At 38.4% G+C, this 22,153-nt stretch overlaps 1 protein-coding gene across 1 annotated transcript in view; it reads left to right on the forward strand.

Annotated features, from left to right (window-relative positions):
* The first annotated feature begins 4,680 nt into the window (after nucleotides 1-4,680).
* CWC22 (CWC22 spliceosome associated protein homolog) overlaps nucleotides 4,681-22,153 on the forward strand; it is a 32,217-nt gene continuing 14,744 nt past the window's right edge. The window contains exons 1-14 of the mRNA XM_068138442.1: nucleotides 4,681-4,765; nucleotides 5,268-5,377; nucleotides 8,940-9,007; nucleotides 9,859-9,975; nucleotides 10,087-10,344; nucleotides 10,781-10,909; nucleotides 11,601-11,769; nucleotides 12,131-12,184; nucleotides 12,966-13,101; nucleotides 13,192-13,398; nucleotides 13,505-13,567; nucleotides 13,906-14,004; nucleotides 15,142-15,223; nucleotides 16,050-16,110. Coding sequence (XP_067994543.1) covers nucleotides 5,351-5,377; nucleotides 8,940-9,007; nucleotides 9,859-9,975; nucleotides 10,087-10,344; nucleotides 10,781-10,909; nucleotides 11,601-11,769; nucleotides 12,131-12,184; nucleotides 12,966-13,101; nucleotides 13,192-13,398; nucleotides 13,505-13,567; nucleotides 13,906-14,004; nucleotides 15,142-15,223; nucleotides 16,050-16,110 — 1,470 coding nt within the window. The 5' untranslated portion in view covers nucleotides 4,681-4,765; nucleotides 5,268-5,350. The remainder of the gene's footprint in view (nucleotides 4,766-5,267; nucleotides 5,378-8,939; nucleotides 9,008-9,858; nucleotides 9,976-10,086; nucleotides 10,345-10,780; nucleotides 10,910-11,600; nucleotides 11,770-12,130; nucleotides 12,185-12,965; nucleotides 13,102-13,191; nucleotides 13,399-13,504; nucleotides 13,568-13,905; nucleotides 14,005-15,141; nucleotides 15,224-16,049; nucleotides 16,111-22,153) is intronic.

A 22,153-nucleotide genomic window follows, 5' to 3' on the forward strand; every position in this document is an offset into this window, starting at 1 on the left:
GGGTGATTGCCACACTTGAAAATCATCTTGAAAGCCAAAGAAATCAAATTCTGTAGCTACAATTTAGTTATAAGCAGAACAAAAAAGTAATTGTTCTTTTTCTCACTGTTATTATTTAAGAAATGCTATCCTTGTGTTGTTTTGATTAGAGATTTCTTGCTTTATTGATTATTCTTCTTTGTATTGCAAAGTAAATGGCAAGCTAACTTTTATGACTTTGTAAGTAAAAATAACTATGACTTCTGGAGCACAGAATATTTATATCTGGCATGATGTACAATTTTACAATAGCACTACTGGCCTTGTGAAAAGTTTGAAAACAGGTTTGCACTCATTTTGTTAACACTTGAGTGCTGGAGAGCAACGATTGTTACATTAGTTTAAGCCAAACTAGTTTTGATTTAAAGAGCTGTATAGCACACTCAGTGATCTCAGCCATGGTCTGGTATTTCCTTTCTCTCACTCTTCTGTGGCACCATAGTCTTGGACAGAGGAGCAGCACGGACAGTTTAGATCTTTGTGGCTGTCAAATCATGAATGACCTCTCCTAACTATATTCTGATTTGATTTGATATTTTTTAACACTGGGGATTCAAGCCTATAATACTTTTATGTTTCAATGAAAGTCACGTTACAAGTGTCTTACATGATGTGGCAAAACAGAAGCCATTAAAACTTCAGTCCTTTGAGACTCTAAACATAAAAGTCTGCTTCTCCCAGGTGAGCTATTTAAGTCAGATCCCAAATAAACTGTCTACCATTTAGCTTGTATCTAGGGCTAAACTATAGTAGTTATTCTGTCACCCAACAATCCCTCCCCAGCAGAGAAGGAAGATCAGAAAAAGGAGACAAAACCCACAGGCTGAAATAAAAGTGGATTTAATGAAAATGCCAAACTCACATCAATGTCAATATAAAATACATCAAGTTATACAGGTACAGCAGTCTGACTATACAGGAAACTAGCCCTTGGGAGCAGGAGAAGAAGGAGAAGCATGATCAAGAGGAACCCAGAGAAAGCCCAAGCAAAAGGCTCTCACGTAAAACATAAAAATTCCATGAGCAATCAAGCAATAAGGTCCCAGTCAAAGTCAGCAGGTTAAGCCCATGATGTTTACAAGATCACAGCTGTTAGGCTCCTGCTCTTCAAATTTATCTGCCTGACACTCCACTTCAAGCAAGAACTGGATACAGATGATGTCATAGTCATGATTTTGCAAAGCAGACCACAGTGAGGAGGTGGTTTGCATCACTGGGATTTAAAAACATTTAGTTTCAGTACAAAGAGCGGTCCCAAGAGAATTCTCACAAAATACAAACTGTATTTCCACATTGACAAGAATGAATAAAATGTGAAATGTTAAACACGTAAGCACAACTAAAGTTTTAATACTTTCATCTAGTGCTCCAGATGTGTGTATTTAAGCAATGACAATTTTTTTCAGAGCATGTACAAATTAAAGTTTCCTTATTATCCCATCCATCCAGTAACTACCTTTTCTGTTTCTTTTCTGCCTTTTTTTTTTTATTAACATAATCTTCCAAAAGCAGAAGCTTTGTACCATTCCCACAATGAGAACTGACTCACATGGGTATACATTAAGAGCTAATGGAAGAATAAGACTGCTGAATACTGAAGGAAGCAAATCAGGTCATTTTAAAAATGGGAGCTATTCCAGCAATTGTGTGAGCTGCTGTGAACAAGAAAAAAAAAATTCTGGGATTCCTGACAGTAGATAGAAGACACTGAGAACTATGCTTTCCAAAAAGTGTGGAGCTTAAAATTTGTAGCCTAAGTGATAAGTCAACAGATTTCCAATAACTCTGTATTGAGGGATTTTCCTCAAAAATAAGTACCGAACAGAACCACAGTCACTATAACTAAAACATTGGCTCACCAGCCTGGCAGTACTTCAGGGATACAAAACATATGGCAGAGGATGGCTACATGGCCTGAGTCACAACCAGGAGGCCCTCAGCTTCCTGCCACATGGGCTGACCTGGGAGCATAAGACAGGGCAAAGACTCTACAGTACTGTGGAAGAGACCTACCTGTTGACAGCTACCTAGTTGCAAGAAAGGAGATATTTTCCTACTGCCACGACCAGAACTCATGATCGAGAGTGCAGTTCTTACAGGAGAGGAAGGGGAAACAGGAATAAAACACTTAAAATTACATGCTTTCATGCCCTGGTCCTTGCAGGAATGATGCAGGCAAATACCTGCTGCTCCTAGGAAACAATCTTGTGAATTGTTCTACAAACATCACAGCTGAGTAAATTTCAGCTGTAGGAACACAGAGACTGCATTATCAGGTAACACTGTGATTTGGGCTTGGAGTCAGCATAAGGCCAACGTACACTGCAGCTCATCAGAATTACACTGCTGGTGGTGCATTTCTCCCTTCTGTCTGAAAGGGGAAATTGTGAGTAGTGTTTTTCCAGCACTGCTTCCACATTGTTATTATCTTCTCCCTCTCAACAAATGCTGTGTCCCAGTGCATACACACATACAGGGACATGCACAGAGATGCTGATGGGCACAGCACAGCAGTACTGCCTCATGGCTCAGTTACAAGCATCCCTGCAGGAACCATCTGGCTGTTGGCTAAATTAATGCCTTTCTGACCCTGATCTGTTCTGTCCTCTAAGAGTTTCATTATCTCACAAGAGCTGAAAATTAATCATAAGCATCTGAAAACCTTAGATAGCTTTTTTATTATTATTTTTTAAATGAACTTAATTAATTTCCACAATCCAAATAAATTTGAACTGATAATAAGACACAGGTGCTCTATAAGTGTAAATCAGTGGTGCACAATCACTTAAAGCTTTCAGAGGCCCATACCCCACCTCTAAGAAACAGGCATCCTAACATCATTTTAATACATAAGATGGCGTAATGTGTGTCTTGGTCATCCTTCAAATAACGTTTAACCAGCAGCTCATGTAAGTGTCAGAAGCGTGTCCTGCAGGTGATATTCAAGGTGTCATTCAAGGACCAAGTACACTAAATTCACTTAGTAAATTCACTAAGTTTTACAGAGATGCTGGAAGACCCTGAACAGCTTCTGATCTGTAAGGGAAGTGAGTTGACTTCTTGTTTGCTTTATTTCTGACAGGATGCTTGTACATTTTGTAGCAATGAGGTTGTTTTTCCTAAGACTCCTCCAGATAAGATGAAGTCAGCACTAGAGAAGTACAAGCTGAACTGAAAGATGCATCTCTCCTGCTGTACAGCTACTCACAGATTCATAGATTCATAGAATGGTTTAGGTTGGAAGGGACCTTAAAGATTACCTAGTTCCAACATCCCTGCTGTGGGCAGGGTCACCTTCCACTAGGCCAGGTTGCTCAGGGCCTCATCAAAACTGGCCTCAAACACCTTCAGGGAGGAGGCATTCTTGACCTCTGTGGGCAACCTGTTCCAGTATCTCACCATCCTCACTACAAATAATTTCTTCCTAATATCCACTCTAAATCTACGCTCCTCAAGCTTAAAAGCTTAAAGCCATTCCTTCTCATCCTATCACTACAAGCCTTTGTAAAAAGTCCATTCCTTGCTTTCTTGTAGACCCCTGTTCTGGTACTGTAAGGCTGCTATAAGGTCTCCCTGGAGCCTTCTTTTCTGCAGGCTGAACAGCCCCAACTCTGTCATCCTTTTCTCACAATGGGAGATGCTCCAGCCCTCTGATGATCTTTGTGGCCCTCCTCTGGACCCACTGGTGCTGGGGGCACCAGAATTAGATGCAATACTCTGGGTAGGGTCTTGTAAGATCAGAGGGGCAGAATACCCTCCCTTGTTCTGCTGGTCACGCTTCTTTTGATGCAGCCCAGGACACAGTTGGTCTTCCGGGCTGCAAGTGCACATCGATGACTCATGTTAAAATTTTTCATCAAGTGAGACCGCCAAGTTCTTGTCCTCGAGACTGCTCTAAAGCCGCTCCTCACCCAGCCTGTATTTGTGCTTGGGATTGCCCCAAACCAGGTGTAGGACCTTGCACTTGACCCTGTTGAACTTCTTAAGGTTGGGTTGAGTCCACCCCTCAAGCCTGTGCACATCCCTCTGTAACTCTGGAGTCACCCTTCCTATTTCCCACTGAGCTGTTTTTGCCCTCTGCAACAACCACTACAAACATTTTTATATACTTTAAGAGTGTGGCTAGTAGGTTGAGGGAGGTTCTTCTCCTGCTCTGCTCTGTCTTGGTAAGGCCTTATCTGGAATACTGCATCCAGTTCTGGGCTCCCCCGTTCAGGGACAAGAAACTACTAAAAAGAGACTAAGATGATTAGGGGCCTAGAACATCTTTATGAGGAAAGGCAAAGAGAGGTGGGTCTAGTTAGCCTTGAGAAGTCTGAGGTGGATCTCATTAATATTTATAAACACCTAAAGGGGGAGTGTCAGGAGGATGGAGCCAGACTCTCCTCAGTAGTGTTTGGTAACGTGGGACAATGGACACAAACTGGAACACAGGAGGCTCCAGGTAAACATTCTGTGATGCTATAAATCTGTAATTCTATGAAAAGGAAAAGTACAGACGAAGCCGGGGAACACAGGCAGCAAAATGGCCGCCGGCCGCGCCACCACCAAACTACGTTTCCCGTCGTACAGCGGCTCCCGGGCGACAAAACCTCGCGCTGCTCCCGACGCTACTTCCGTCTGCGTGCGCGCGCCGAGCGGGGCCAGGGCACCGTGAGCTCGCGGTGTGCGCCGCGTCCCGCCGGAAGTGATGCTGTTTGTGGCGGTGCGCGACTGTGGGCGCTAGGTGAGGAGCGCGGTGGGCCTTGGGTGGTAGCTGGGTAGCAGCAGTCCCGGGGGCAGGGCGGCAGATTGCCTCCTTGCACCTTCCCCGGGAACCGTCTCGCCCACCGATTAGGTCTGCTTACAGGCTGGGTGGTTGCGACCTCTCCTCCCAAGTCGCATCTCAGGAGCGGGCGGAGGGGCGCGGGCCGGGAGGTGAGGCAGCCCCATGGAGAGCACGGTGGCCTGCTGGGGCTAGGGTTGGGTGCTGTGTAGTTGGGTCTGTGGACAGAGCTTCGGCATCTGCTGTTGCGGCCTGGCCGTTGGTTCTCGTGTCTGGTAGTGCCGAGTAGCCGCGACGGTGGTGCTAGAGAACTGGAGGCTGTTTTGCAGCCTTAGTCTCATCCGCTAGGTGCTGTGTAACCGTAAAAGACTAGCCGGGGTGGGCTGTATGGTTTTTAAGAAGTTACGGAAACATAAGCAGGTTTCTGTGCAGTAAGAAGTTGTTGATTGTCTTTGTGTTATAGATGACATGTTTTTCATATGCTGAACTCCTTGGATTGTTTCATTGCTGCACATTCAGAGCTTCATAAAAAAGTAGGAAGTCAACATGAAGAGCAGGGTGACACAAGTGAATGTAAGTGTTCTTAAATCGTAGGGTTTGATTTGGTTCTTATTACTGGTGATAAGGTTTACAGTTAATATTATCTTTAAAACAAAAACCTCCCTAAATGTAAAAGTTATCTGTATCTGACAGCAGCTGTTTAGAAGAGAAATATTTCTGTGAAGTCAGTGAATTACAGCTATTTCTAGCAAACGTTGTCCTAATGATAGACATTTTGAACATTATTAGCATATAACAATGAAGTAATTGGTGAAAAGTAGCTGAATGGTGGCTCAATAGAGAGCATAAGCATCAGAAGGAATAGAGAAAAGAAGCATTGAAAAATTACCAATGATGTTAAACAGGAAGTAGCAGTTAATGTGACAGGTATTTCTTTCTGTGAAAGTTAAAGGCTTCCCGGTTAAAAGCTCTTTTCAGGTTGTAAAATAATTTGGGGTTTGTAAAGTACATTATACTTGGGACAGGTTTGCAGAGCAATACTCTTTGATACATTTTCAAATATGATATTAATCTGGCTATATTTCTGTAGACTTCAACCTCATACAGGCTTCTTCACTTTTGGTTCAAACTTTGGTGACTGAAGTGTTTTCTAATAGGGGTGTTCACAGAATAGTTTGATATCATCTCATATTTTACCAACATGGCAATTATGGTAGTACTCCCTCAGTTGTCAAAATAAACCAGTTAGCAGAGGCACAGGGTGTGGACACTTTCAGTTAATTATTTGATTGAAATGGACAAAGAAGAGAACCATAATTTGAGGCAGAAAGCCTGGTAATGAAGAACTGAGAGTGACCTGGGTGCTTTTGTGAGGAGATATAAAGAGACATCCATACCGTTATTTTATTTTTGTGACCACTTGTCTTTTGGGGTCTGCGTGGTCAAACACAGATGATGTAGAACTAATGAGAATGGGTCATCCTAAAAAGACCTGCTTTTTCCAGTCTGCTGAATAATATTTAAATACGGTAATTGTTCTGTGTTTTTTAGCACTTTCTTGGAATCATAGGATACAGTCTTGCATTATATTATTTTTGGGGAAAAGGCAACAGCTTGAAGACTTCTTCTAAACCTTGAATGATTTCAATACTTTTCTATATGATACAGGTCCACAAATATGTATTGAAAAGTAAAGAAAACCTTGGTGAAAATATACTAATTTCTTGTACTAGTTTAGCCATCATAGATAATGTTACTGCAGAATTAAATTCTCAGATGAGCATGACCTTTGTAGTGATGCATGCCCCCATTAAAAAATGCAATGCACTTGTTTTCTACCATTGTCTTGATTCAGAGAAGACAATATAGGGAATAATTTTAACAATGTTAGAAGAGTACCCAAGGAAAGGCATTATTCTAGGTTTTTATGTTGTAGTGGCCTTAAAAATATAACTATATATATACATATATTTACACACATGGATTTGGGTGATAGCTATACAACCTCTGTTGCTAGTATGATGGTCATAGAATCATAGAATTGTTAGGGTTGGAAAGGACCTCAAGGATCATCTAGTTCCCCTTGCCATGGGCAGGGACACCTTACACTAGATCAGGTTGCTCAGGGCCACATCCAGCCTGGCCTTGAAAACCTCCAGGGATGGGGCTTCTACCACCTCCCTGGGGAACCTATTCCTGTGTCTCACCACACTCATGGGTGAAGAACTTCTTCCTGACATCCAATCTGAATCTATCCATGTCTATTTTTGTTCTATTCCCCCTAGTTATAATCTTTTTGTTGATATTGTTTTGTTAGGAAACATCAGTTGATTTTGGTTTTACTTGTGTAGATCATTAAAAACAGCACATTTGTCATTTTGTAAAGATGCTTTTCTTTCTAATTTGGAGATCATTTGGTATAGCTGTCCATCAGAGTCTGCTTGTGAAGGTGGTGTCATTCTTCCAACCAACAATTTTAAGTGCTGCTTTGGTGTAGCAAAAGTTACTGTGCTAGCATGTTAACAGATAGAATGACACTTCAACAAAGAGTATTTGTGCAAAAAGGTTAGCTAAGGTGCATAAGCAAGTCCTTCTGTAGAGTTTCTGCATCAAAGTGAAGTATTACCTATTTCTCTTCTGATCAGTGGATGGTATCATGAGATCAAGGTTCTGGAAAAACACAATACTTTAAGGAAAGAGAATACACTTACAACGAAGGTGTAGAGCTTATAAAAGCTGTTTCCTAGCGGTACTCAAAGTAGTTTTGAAACATCTTGATGAAGGGAACATCTTTGTGTCTTAAAGATGCTGTCATTCTCTGTTTTTTGTGTATGACTCTTATGTTTCAGTCCACAGGGTTTGTTGTGAACTATTTCATTGTGTATCGCTTGAACAGTCCTGCACACTCACTTTGAAAAAACCCATAGAATTAAATTTACTTCCAAGATCTGTTGATTGGAGCAGTATAACTTAGGTGTTTATAATGTACAAATCGAGGAAAGACTTGTGAAAAATTACATCATGGTTAGTGAAAAGGAGGTACATAAGGGGAAATTATACAATAAAGGAGATTTTTAGGAGTGAGGAAAGGCACTTTTCAAGAAGTGGTAGATTTCTGTTAAGGGTATTGCATGTGATGCAACAAAGTACAAAATGGTATATGGAGGAAGCAGAAAAAGCAGACCTAGTATCCAGCAGTAATTGACAGCAGATGGCTTGAAAAGTTAAGGAACAGGGTAACCATAAAAGTGTTCACCCACACATTCTCCCAGTCTCTGCCTATTTATAGCTTCAGAGATAAATAACTGTGGTAACCCATGTGAATTTTTCTTATGTGTTTGTTCAGTCTCTTAAACCTATGCAAGTTTTAGCTACCTGCAGCACCCTGTAGCAGGGAATTACATAGAATTACATAGAATAAACCAGGTTGGAAGAGACCTTCAAGACCATTGCGTCCAACCCATCAACCAATCCAGCCCACCTAAACAACTAACCCATGGCACCAAGCACCCCATCAAGTCTCCTCCTGAAAACCTCCAATGACAGCGACTCCACCACCTCCCCAGGCAGCCCACTCCAATGGGCAATCACTCATTCTGTATAGAACTTCTTCCTAATATCCAGCCTAAACATCCCCTGGTGCAGCCTGAGACTGTGTCCTCTTGTTCTGGTACTGGCTGCCTGGGAGAAGAGACCGTCATCCTCCTGTCTACAACCTCCCTTCAGGTAGTTGTAGATAGTGATAAGGTCACCCCTGAGTCTCCTCTTCTCCAGGCTAAGCAATCCCAGCTCCTTCAGTCTTTCCTCATAGGGCTTGTGTTCCAAACCCCTCACCAATTTTGTTGCCCTTCTCTGGACACGTTCCAGCAAGTCAACATCCTTCCTAAACTGAGGGGCCCAGAACTGGACACAGTACTCAAGTCCAGCTCATTAGCTACTTGTTATTTAGAACCATCACTCCTTGTCAAAATTGACTGCCATTAGCTTTACTTGATAATCCTTATTTCTTGTAAAGGAGTAGGGAAATTGAAGACGTGGTGCACTTTGTTCTCAAGATAAATGTACTCCTGGTAATTAATATATTATGTTGAGGCTTGATTATTTATAATTTTTTTTCATTTTTGTTTTCTTAAAGCATGGTTCCAGTTATGAAAGGAAAGAAGGCTACAGTTCACGACAAAAAAGTTTGTCTCCAGAGGACAGGTAGAATGATTAGTTTGTTTTTTTTAATATGCTACAATTCTGTATGTATACCTCACATAATGACTTAGATAAGTTTAAAAAAAAAAGAGTAAGACAAATCATGTTCTGTTTCTTTTTATGTATTGCCATACCTGAGCAGTGAAAAAGCAGCACAGGTTTAATAAAATACTTGCATGTCAATGTAGCAGAAATTAGATTTGTTATTAAAATGAAATCTTTAACTGAATGCTTAGGATTATTTTTCAGTTGTCACAGGACATGAAAATGGAAATTAGATGCCAGCTTTTTGCTTTCACTCATGTATTGCTGAAACCACAGTTGTCACTTTAGGGCAAGGTCATTGATGCCAGCAGGAGGTGAAGGAGTGTTATTTGAAATGCCGTCTACTGAGGCATGAGATGAAGTGTTTCTATTTTACTTTTGATTCCATATTTTAATTGGAATAAAACCTCTTTTATTCTATTTTTATTCTATTTTATATTACTTAATTTTTTTTTCTAATGGTGTCTATTATGTTTCATACTGTACAGGTAAAAAGTAGGTTAAACAAATGGATGCATATGTTCCAAGGAATGCACAGTGCTGAATTTATCTTTGGTACTCCATTTTATTACCTTTTAGCATTTCATTTGAAATTGTAGGAGGAGTTTTCTTTTACAGTGCTGCTTTGATTTTATCTTTTTTAATTACTTTATTTTTTTGGTGACAAATTATCATAAAAGCAGCATCTGCTATCTGAATGATGCTTATATTGAAACTCAAGTTGCAGAAGTGTAACAGTTGTGTATCATAGCATTGTATTGCTTTTCTGAGCCTGCTACTAAGAATTGTTTGTCTTCGATTGTGAGTAGGGATATAGAGCGTGATAGGTCTCCATCTCCCAGAAAGAGAAGATACTCTGATGACAGCAGATATGATCAGGAATATTCAAGAAGGGAATACTATGATGACAGAACTTCGGAAGGAAGGTATCTAGCTCATTCTTAATCAGTAATAAAATACTAATTTTAAGGAATAAAACTTGGAGACCTTTTATGAACTGTTGGGTGCTTAGTGGGTTCTTTGGGTTGTTTCTATAGAAGAGCAGAAAGAGGGAGAGAGCGACATCATGAGAAATGGGAGGAAAAGGAATCTGATCGAAGGAAGCAGAGAAGATACTCGTCACCTGATCGTAGGAGTCCAGAGAGGTCAATGGTCCAGAGCTCACATGCTCATGATGAGGCCACTTCAAAGAAGAAGAAAGAAGAAGTGGACCCAATCCTTACTCGCACAGGTGGTGCATATATTCCACCTGCTAAGCTCAGGATGATGCAAGAGCAAATCACTGATAAAAACAGGTGAGTTGAAAGTAACAGGCTGGTATTTTTACTAAAAAGCAAAACAGTAAAGGACTTCAGTAAATGTTGGTGAAAATGGGGTACCTTTGGAAGACTCTGATCATTCTTTCAAAGGTCTCTTTTTTGAGAAGAAATCAAATTGTGACTGTACTTTCTGCTGCAAAATGTAAATGGAACCATGGGATATAGTGCATGATGAGGGATTTTTGGGAATATCTTGAAAAACTGAACATGCTGAGTTACACTGTATCTGCAGAGAATTACATGTTGGTGTTGCATGTTGGTTTAGTGATTTCCTAGTAGTTCAGTGAGCTAGTCTTGACATGCAGTGAATACTTTTTACTCATTACAGCATACATTCATGTTTTCATAAATATGTAAAAAAATTCACTCAGTGCTACTGCAAACTTACACATTTGTTGTACCTTTGTAATAGCTTGGCGTATCAGAGGATGAGTTGGGAAGCCTTGAAGAAGTCAATCAATGGTCTTGTCAATAAAGTGAATGTTTCTAATATAGAAAATATAATTCATGAGCTTCTTCAGGAAAATATTGTTCGAGGAAGGTAAGTTCAGTATTTTAAAAACAATTTTCCTGCCCTTCTGCTAATATGTATAGAGTTCACGTGTACATCACTGTGTGCGCTGTATGTAGCGTACAAATACTGGTCAGATCTTAAAATTAACTTCAGGCTGTATTGTTCTATGCAGAGTAGTCCCCCTACCTGGGGAAGGGACCAGAGGGAAAGATGATTGTATTTGGGAATAAAATGCAACAGATGGTAATTGTTTCTTTTTCTTAAAGGCTTTACCTGCGTGTTATACTTGAAAGACGTGCGAGTTACAGGTTTCTCTATTTCTGTATTCCTAGATTTTTCACCTAGGACAAATCATATTTGTAGCCATTATTTAGCAAATCGAAAGTTTTACTACTGTTATCTACAGTGGATTGTTGCTCTACTGTAGAGACAAGATTATTATGCTGTTTTGCTCATTGCTGGGTCATTGTGACTGTTCCAAGTACTGCGTGATGACTTTGGTTTAGTTTTGATGTCAGAGGCTCTGTCCCACAGATCTTAAAGATTTCTTTGCATTTTGCAAAATTCTGTTTGTAGTGTGGTAAACAAAGGTTCAAAAATGACCAGCTGTATTTTCTAGCTATTCCAACTATACAATACTATTTTATGTGATATGTACTGAATGAAAATATTCAATGTTGTATTACTAGAAACATCTTAAACTTACATATTTTTGCAGGGGATTGCTGTCTAGATCCATTTTGCAAGCTCAGAGTGCCTCTCCAATTTTTACTCATGTTTATGCAGCTCTTGTGGCTATTATCAATTCAAAGTTTCCAAATATTGGTGAGCTGATTCTGAAGAGGTTGATACTAAACTTTCGCAAAGGATATCGCAGAAATGATAAGGTATGTAAAGCATGAAAAGGCAGAAAAGTGTGTTTAAATTACGTGCTTCAAAGTAACACACCCAACACCTGTGCATCAGGACATGTCATTAGTACACTAATTACAGTAGTATTGTTGTATCAGGAAAGCTTGACAACCTGTTTTGCTGTTCTGAGTGGCTACTATAATACTTTTTCTTTTTTTCTTTTCAAACTGCGCAGTCCTAGTTGTGAACAGTCGTCAGTATCTCTAAATTGTTTCAGAAGCTTATTTGATTGAGAGATGCACAAATATGTGTAATATGTCTAATCTATGTTTTCTTCCATTTTTGCAATGTATTTAAACTTTCCTGTTTGTTTATTTTCTTTTTTTTTTTTTGCAGCAACTCTGTCTGACATCTTCAAAATTTGTTGCACATTTGATGAATCAGAATGTGGTATGTTACTTTGTGTTTCTACTTGATCCAAACCCTATACAGCTATTTAGTTTCAAGAGAGCAGCAGCCTAAACAAAGATACTCTCCCCATTCTAAGTTATTGAAAACCTGACTTCAGGTTTCCTTTTGATGCCTGCTTTAAGTTGTTAGAACCTTTTTAGAAAAGACATGGTATTTGCCTGTATGCTTACTGTCACTTGCACAGTCAGATCAGATGCAAAGCAAGTATCATTTAATGAGTTTTTTTGCAACGTTGTCATCTGACTTAAACATCTGTGTAGGCAGAATTAGCCTCGGTTGTATCTAAAACCAGCTCTGTGGCACTTCTTTTACGTTACTGGATACTGCAGTTTATGTGGTGGTAAGAAGCAGTGCTTCAGATATGCATTGGGGATGTACAGCATTTTGGTAAAGAGCAACCTAATCTGAGATGTGCTATTTGCACTTGCAGCTATTTTCTGTCATGTGAATGCTGGTTTTGCTTCTTGCAAATGCATCCTTTTTTTTTCCCCTCTTAATGGCAAAATGTTTTTCATTGCTTGTTGTTTATTCCAGTAGCATAGTCACATTCACTACAAAGTAGGTGTAAATGCACATGCTAAAATTGCACTTGATATTGTAACTTCCTGTTAATTAGCTTTGGCCCACTACTTTTGCCTTATGTGTATAAACGATCAAGCATTGTGGCATCTTCAAAGGCTGGACTGCTCTGTCAAGTAAGTTACCATAATAATTTCATAACATAGTGTGTTCTAATTCTTTGCTGCCATTCTTTCCATAGGCTCATGAGGTTTTATGTTTGGAAATGCTCACTTTGCTCCTTGAAAGGCCTACTGATGACAGTATTGAAGTAGCTATTGGATTTATCAAAGAGAGTGGTCTCAAATTAACTGAAGTTTCTCCTAGAGGTATTAATGGTAAGTGTAATTAGCTTTTTAGTTTTGTCTTTTTAGTGTTTGTATTAGTAAACCTGTTTTTTGTATTGACATTCCTATCTTTCTCCAAAGCCATCTTTGACCGTCTTCGACACATTCTGCATGAATCTAAAATTGATATGCGTGTTCAGTATATGATAGAAGTCATGTTTGCTGTAAGGAAGGACGGCTTCAAGGATCATCCAATCATTCCAGAGGGATTAGATCTAGTGGAAGAGGAGGATCAGTTTACTCATATGTTACCATTAGAAGATGACTACAACCCAGAGGATATTCTCAGTAAGTTTAGAAGATAATTCTGTAACTTTGCTCCTTGTGAAAACAAACTTAATTATTTGTTTCCTTAATTCTATTTTTAAAGTAAAGGTTCTCTTTTATTCTCTAGATGTTTTCAAGATGGATCCAAACTTTATGGAAAATGAAGAAAAATACAAAATGCTAAAAAAAGGTAGGGGAGTGTGTATTCACACTTTTATACATATTATTTATACGTTGACACACTTACAGGGTGTTTCCTTATCCAACTATTGTTGCTAGCCTTTATTAATGATGGTTGATACTTGTGACCCAGATAACTGTCAGTTCATCACAGACCTTTCCAGTGTATTCCTGATATTTTCCTCAGTGGTGTTTCTCCATGTACATTTTCATTTGATTATGACATACCTGTTTTTCTGACTTTGCCACTTTCTCCACCCTTTCACTCATATGTGTTTAGATCGAGTTGTTTTGGTAATGAAACTACTGTGGTTTGTATTCCTTTAATGTGGGATACTGCTCTTTCAGAAATTCTTGATGAAGGTGACAGTGAATCTGAAGCCAATCAAGAGGCTGGAAGTAGTGAGGAAGATGAAGATGATGAGGAGGAGGAGGAGGATGAAGATGGTAAGCATATGACTGACACCTTATTAGTGATTGTTTGTAGGTGAAATGGGAAAGAACAGTTTTAGTTGTTACACGTTTTGCAAAATGAAATTTCAAACGTTAAAGGATGTTGTTATCTTAAATTGTTTTCAGGTCTAAATGTTTACTAGCAAATAGTATAAAAGTAACAGTCTAAAGGGAGGCATGCAGCACAGGCAGAAAATTGGAAGCTACTTTGGCTGATTGTTCTTGACCATAACAGCTTCATGTGAGAAAAGTCTTGCAAACATGGGTACCAAATGTGAAAACAATCCTTTAAAAACTGGTGAAGACAGCCTTTCCAGACACCTTCTAGTGCTCTGTCACATTTTTGAATCACTTTCAAACTCCACATGCGTTTTCTTAAGAAAACTCTGTTGACTTTCTCTATATCTCACTTTGTAGTTCAGTTCATCCCCTTTCTTGCTCTTTAGTGGAAGCTGTCAGTTTTCACACATTTTCAAAGAACTTACTTGATTCCCAGGAAATAAAAGTTATAAACAAAACTGACATGTTTGTGCAGACTGCACAAATAATTGAAAAGCCATTCAAGTCTTATTCTTGTAGAACGCCGGGAACAGACTTCCTCACTGGTCTGCTGATGTATTTCACAGAAGAGCAGAGTTTACAAGTTGATGAAAACTGAGAATTCACCTAACTTTTCATCATTTATGCTCCTACCAAACTTTACAAGAATGAAGGAATAGTGAACACCTCATTAACTAAGGTGTTCCAAGAAACACAAAAAATTTCCTGTTACAATCAGGGAAGCTGTATAATGTTCTGCATCATTAAATTATGCAGAAAATAGCTTGATAAGAATGTAGACAAGCGAAGTTAAATGCAGAGGTTGCTGTGACTAAATCATATGTGAAGTCTTTAATTTGCTCTTAATTGTATGTATTTAGCTGTTAGTTACAGGTGAGGCAAATAATAATTTTTTTCTTCTTTGTAAAAATAATTTTTAAAAACCCACAAACTTGCTAAATAGTCCTTAATATCTCTAGAAAAGAGTATTATATTGTGTGCTACAAACTTACAAAGGCTCTGTTTATTTAGTGATTACTTATAGCAGCTTTAAAGCTTTGCTGTATTCAAAACCATGGTTTTCTCTTCCAGGTCAGAAAGTTACTGTCCATGACAAAACAGAAATTAACCTGGTCTCCTTCCGTCGTACAATTTATCTTGCTATTCAATCAAGGTAAATAAAATGCAGTTCTGACACCTATGTTCTCCCCCCAGGGTCAGGGGCCATTGGGGCACAAACCCCATTGCCATACAGCAACGAGATTCCAGAAATGCAGGGAGCAGAGAATCTCGGAAGTCCTTCATTACTGTGTTGTAGAATCTCTAGCATTACATAGTCTGAGTCCCACTTAGAAAAGAAGTCCCAGAAGCCCTTAACAGACAAAGCAGCGAACAGAAGTCCTGAGCATATCCCTAGCAGTATCCCTAAATCGAAGTCCTGACCAGAAGTAGCTAACAGAAGCAGACATCCCTAACAAAGCCCTAACCCCCCCAAGCCATTCCTAAGTCCCTAACCCAAGTGACTGTTGCTCAGAGTGGCTGTTTATATACTCTTTGTTATCAATCACCTAATCAGTAACATCCAACAACACATGCAAGCTAAAATCTTTTCCCAAGAAGAGGTGCCAAGGTCAAGGACGTGGCTTCTGCTGCACGTTCCAGTCAAATGGTGCCAACATGAGGATGTTGTTCTTGGCACACATGGAATGTTAGTGTTTTGCTCTAAGCAACGTGCTAAGGAATTGGTCAACTAAGGAGTCATTGACCCTGCACATGACCAGCAGCTGCCCTCAGAACAGTGGCTGAAATTGCTTCAAATGTATTGACTTCGGATTACTATTCAGGTATAAACTGGTGAAATACAAAATGGTTATTCTAGTGGAATTTTTAAATAAAAAATACAAGAGTTTCAGCATCAATGATCAATATAATTCTGAAATGGTTTTAGCATAGCATATATGGCACAGATAATGAGAAGTGGGTTTTTTCCATTATTGCAGCTTAGACTTTGAAGAATGCGCTCACAAGTTGCTGAAGATGGACTTTCCTGAAAGTCAGACTGTAAGCATTGCTTCTTATTCTTTTTTAATAACATTATCAAGAAATAGTACTATGATAGTATCTAAAATCCTTAATCTTGTCCTGGGGCCTAGTTTGTATAGCAAGAAGATGAAAAAGAGTGATTCCTCATAGCTGTTGTTCCTTCAAATGAGCCTTAAAACCTTTAGAGAAAATAGGCTCAAACATATTTCATAAGAGATCTGTCTTGTGATTGCTTTTTTCTGTCCAGCAGTTCAAGTGTTTGCTCATAGCCTATTTGAAAAGGCTAATTTGCTGGACTTGTGAAACACCCATGAGAGAAGTACTGCAGTGTGGCATCCATTCTCAGTGCTCTGTATGTAAGGAATTTGAAGATCATATTTGCAGGCAGCTGTAGACTTTCTCAGAGGGGCTTGAAATTTAGCATAGTGCTAAAGGAATGTACCGTTGTGTTGCTTTCACAGTTCTCTTTGAATAATAGTGTATTTAATTAAAGCAGTTGTAAGTATGATTGCTTTGTTGTAATATTGGAGATCATCAGACAAAATGTTCAATCTTCAGACACTGTCTGTAAGATCAATACAACTGGAATGTTTTCAGTTAAGGGAGACTGTCCTTCAGCTAGTGTTAGATCCTGGTAGAATATAAATACCTATCTAATTAGATAAACAGCTTTTCACTTAGCTGCAAGCTATGATAAGAGTTGCACTTGAGAGAGCTGGTAATTTTCTTGTGGCTTTAATTATCACTATTCTGGTTTCTTTGATATAGTAAGTGGAGATCTGGACTACAGTTAAATGTTCCTTGAAAACTTGGTTTAATCTAGTAATCAGAAATCAGTTTGCTGATAAGTTTTTTAGTTCTTATACTATTTTGTTGCTGAGCAATTTACATGGAAGTAAATTAAGAATTCAGGTGATTGCTAAGTATTTTCTTAGTAATTCTTTAATTCTGTGCATGAAATGCAGTACTAAGCATGCGTGAGACTGTAATTCTCAGTGAAGCATAGCCTGGAGAATTCTAAAGAGAAAAATCCCCAGTTTACTAGCAAATAATTCTGCTGTAAAGAATAAAGAGAACAATCTTGAATATATGTGCTAGATCATACAATGGAGATTTAACTTGTGTAATGTTGCTTGTTGGGCAGCTATTGATATTTAACACCATTGCCGTCTCTGTCAACTATTAGCTGTTCTATGGGCAAGAACTACTCAGAATAAATTTAATGAAGAATCAACCCCAATCCATTAGTCAGAATCTTAGGTGCATGAAAAAAAAGCAGATTTTCTTTCACCATTTCGACTTTTTTGAGATTTGACTTAAATATCTGCTTCCAGGTTATTGGTGGATTTTGTTTGGCTTTGTTAGTTTGTTTTCAAATAAAAATAAGCAGACATAGACAGGTGAATCTAAGCTGTTACTTTTCATATACCTTACAGGGTGCTAATTTACTGAATATGAATCTTTTGTTATGTAAGCCTGTGAAGGGCTTTATTTCTGTCTCAGCTTTGAGAAACTGTATTTCCTCTATCAGTTACAAATTAAAAATACATGGATGTTACCATGCACAAAAATAAATGCACTAACATAGGTTGTCTTTTCCCTGCTGCGCTGTGAACACCAAAATTCTTACTCCTAATTTTGTAGGAAAGCTCTCAGAGCAACTCCCAAGTCTGAGAGTTAAAACAATAAGGGTAATTCAAATGTATATGTAACTGTTGGGAATCAATTAAATGCAGTGCTCACTAATTTAAATTACAGTAGCTCTGTGGCTAGCAGCACTGTAATCTCTGAAATACTTCCACTGACTTTCATGTCTCTTCAGAGAGCAAGTAATTAGAGGAGACAAAATACGGTATCCCAGTAGCTGTCTAGTCAAGTCTCTAGACAATATTACTTTGTTCCCTCAACAGCTCATTCCAACAGATTCTCTCTTATCACTTTGTGCTTTGGAAAATGTGAAAATTCACTAAGCATCACAATTTTTAATTAAAATTTAATTTAAATTTGTAATTTATTTTTAATTAATGCATAGCATTCTTTGAAAGCTGCTGCAGTTAGATGAATAAGAATTTATATGTTACAGTTTCTGATGCTTAGATGACTTATTTTGGTTAGCATGCTACCCTATTAAATAAGAGTCTGAGGTGATGTAGTCATGAGTCCCATAACTGCTATGAATTAAATGCTTTAAAAATAAATGCAGAAGTGTTAATTTTGGCATTTTGTGTATGTATGCTAGTATGTATCTATCTAAAGAGATGATGAATGAATGTCAAACTATGATACAGGAACTAATATAATTAAACTAAACTGCATCTTATCGCCTAAAGCATCATCTCTGTGCAGACTTCTTTGTTTCCCCTAACCATTACTTTTCACCTCACCTTAAAGATGTGAGAGATTTGACTTGCTCCCTGTATAGACTTACAACTTGAAAGGAGTATGTATGGGGGCAAAAAGAAAAGAACTATGAGGTTTCCATATTGGTGTGAGAGCAGAAAGGAAAAACAGATACAGAAATTGAAGTTACTCAAGGATTTTTGAGACTCAGGTGTGTCCATGTGGCTAAAAACCTGAATGATTTCAGCAGGAATTTCTGGTTGAATTTACTGCCAGTTTTGAAACAAGAAAAATATGTTTTATTCTTCCAAGCTAATATCCTCTGATCGAAGCCTGGATTGAATTGATTCCCACTGCCTTCATTATCAAAACAAACCACAGGATTATTCTTTTCATCACAAAATACTTTTTTTCTTTTTTCATCTGTTTGACTGAAAGCTTCAGCAGCCCATATTGCAGGGTGTTGTGTCTTCATCTATATTTTTTTTTGTTCTTTGATTCAGAGCTTTAGCCAGTCTTGAGAAATTCCTGGAATATTTGCTGAACTCTTGGTTGAATCGTTGAAGGTTATTTATGTTAGTAAGACGATTACAATTTAGGTTGAGTGTAGGAGAGGTGATAACGTCATGGCTGGTTGTTTTTACAGTGAAGGCTCTGTAGGTAAGAGGTCATTTGTTATGCCAACTCTTGCTATGAATAGTGTTTATCATGAGAAACAGGTACTAGAGTGTTTGAAGTAGTTAAATGATGTTTCTATTTCTTAAAAAATGAGGTTAGACTTAAAATTCTTGTTGCAAAACTCATGTTCAAATTAACTGCAATTTTACAGTTACTTACTGTTTTTCTTCTCGAGGGCTTAACAGAATTAAAGAAAGGCTGTTCTCCACAGGTTTTGAGATAGACATGAACAACAATTTTGACACTAATATAGTGCTAACTTTCTTGGAGGTTAATTAGTTCTGAATTCTTTATATATAGAGATTTTTGTTGTGGCTTAGCGGGGCTGAATTTAGGAATATATTTAGCAGTTTTTATCAGTGGTTGAATTATCAGATTATTGTATTACATTAACTGCTGTGCAACACAAGTGTTCGTGTGCTTAATACCCATAATGGATCTGTCGCACAGCTCTGACTCACAGAAGAGGATTAAGGTTCAAATGGATAATCTGTAGAATAGGACAATATAATACTGCTTTTTGGCATTGCAGTGGTGAGGGGAATGTTGGCAGTCTCTCATTTACTAACCTAAAATGGTTGTATTCTGACTGGAGATGAACAGACTGCCATGAACTGAAATGCTGCTTTTTTGGAAGAGAATGATGCTGTTAAACCGAAACATCCATATTCCATTTCCCATCTAATTTGCATGCAGTTAACTTTCAGTCTTCAGCTACAGATCAAATGTTGAAAAGCTTTGCGTAGTCTGTGCTACAGCCTGTGCAAAGCTGTAGTACAGCCTTAAAATTGCTTCTTTGGGCATACGTTCACTCATGGCAGAGCGTGTTATTTCTCCTTTTTTTTATAAACTAATGTTATTATCTGTGTTAAAGCTGCATTAATCCCATGCATTACTGAAGAACATTTAAATCAATAAAAACTGGAGTCAGAGGACTTTGGTATTAATAGTCATTCTGGCCTCTGAACTGTGAGGAAATGAAACAAGCGAGCTCGACTAAAATGTCAGAAATAGATTTTTCACTTGATGCTTTCCCTTACTGAGTTCTTGTTCTCTGTAATTGGAAGAGTGGAGTACATTTCAGTTTCATTGTTTTCAGTTGAAACAGAAGAACTTGAGGGTTCACACAGTAACACAAATCTAGACAAGAGTCACGACTGCTTAGCTAGAGAATTGATCCTTTAGAAAAATATGAGGAATATCTATTTTTTGTAATTATTTTTTTTCTTGAAATATGCCTACAGAATACTTAATTTAAGTATTTTTTAGCAATATTTAAACTGAGAGCAGAAAGAAAAATGCCTTACGTTGTTGCTTAGTCTTCCTCAACGGCAGACTGGGGAGACTTAACCAAATGCACCACCAACCGTGCATTGACTTTGATCTTTGAAAATGTGTGTCATGGATTGAACTGAACCTGCCACTGTTATTCTTAACCATGCGGCAGTCATGCCAGCTTCAAAAAGTGAAAGTGCTGACTGGAGCAAAGTATTATGGGGCTTGAAGTTCAGATTGCAACACGGGAGGCCTACTGTTCCAGGTTCTGTGTCTTGGTTCTGGGTTCATTGGGTGTTGTTTTTCCACTGGAATGGCAGCAGGACAAGGAGGGATGGGGGCGTAGAATCCTGGCTTGGGCTTTTGGCTTGTTTGCATCTCCCTCCTGCTGCTTTGTGTTTTACTTTTTCTGCAAATAGGCTAAGGTAATTACAGATTTTCTACCATGTTTATCTGAATTTTGATCAGTAAACTCTATTCTCCTCTCATTTTTATTTGTGTCAGTCCCAAGATTTTGTGTTACTTTTCCCTCACTTCTGTGTTGGGAAAATAGCAAGTTAACCCACTGGTTTGGTTTGACATGCTTTGTTCCAATTCAAATCATGACGACAATGTGCCTAAAACAGATTGGGTTTTATTTGTTTGTTTGTTGTTTTTTTTTTTTAATTGTGACAAGAACTGAACTTTTATACAGCAATGCTCAAAACTTTGCTAGATTAAGTTGGAGCCTCTTCTATAACAATGTCTTCCCCTCAATGCAGTTGTCCCAGACAAAAGTAATGGGTCACAGGATATTATTTTTTTCCACTTGGAAAAAAAAAATGTTACCATAGGCATGGCCTTCTTGGAAGAATTATGCATGCACTTGACACTTTCAGTTTTACAGGATAGAGTCACACTTGCTCAGAACAGTCCTAGATGGAGAGGTGGGAGTGTCAGTGTCTCTTTAGCTATTTATGCATCGGGTCTTGAAGCTAACAGAAGTACTTACTTTGACTTGACATTCAGTGAGAATGTAGTCCAGGAAACTGGTATAGAGGGGGATGGTGTAATGATGATAATTATGTTCTGATCAAGTTGTTGGTTTCTTAGAATCATTGGTTTCTTTTGTTATGGGACATTGCAACTGGTAGGTTTGGCAGCTACACCATTAGTTCAGACTTGCTACTGCCTGTAGAAATTGATCCTGCTCAAATAGGTTTTGCAGCAGGACTTTTTTGTGGGCCTGAAATACTGAATTTTCATAATTTATCATTTTTTTTAAAAAAGTGCATGACAGTAATTCTGACACAGAGGTTAGAAGTATATTGAATTATTTGAGTTCTGTTAATGCAGAAACTTCAGTTATTTTCCTTCTTTTGTTGTTTTTAATATCTTGAAGTACAAGTCTAATGACATGGATACACCTAATTTTCTGTAGTTAGGATATAAAATTTTACTAGACAAGTCTTGCTTCTTCAGTGGCTTTAATTTGTGCAACAAACAGTGCCCTTGACATCAGTGTAGTCCCTGAAGACACCGAGCATCAGGAAATGCCCATGTAGGGGCAGGATCTGGATGTTGAGTTAAAATTTGGAGACACATTAGTGGAACCAGTACACTGTCTTTCATTCTCTCCCAGTTAATAATGTAAACTACATAATTGAAAACTACATCACTTTTTTAAGTATTTTGCTTAGGTATGAATGACCTAGTTGCTTTGGCTAACCTGAGGTTTCTTTAATGGCCTGAAGAATGGAATAGAAATTGCTCCTGATAGGCTTGTGGA

This window comes from Melanerpes formicivorus, unplaced genomic scaffold, assembly GCF_026170545.1.
Source record: "Melanerpes formicivorus ecotype bairdi unplaced genomic scaffold, bMelFor1.0.p_v2 SCAF_5, whole genome shotgun sequence".
Taxonomy (NCBI): domain Eukaryota; kingdom Metazoa; phylum Chordata; class Aves; order Piciformes; family Picidae; genus Melanerpes; species Melanerpes formicivorus.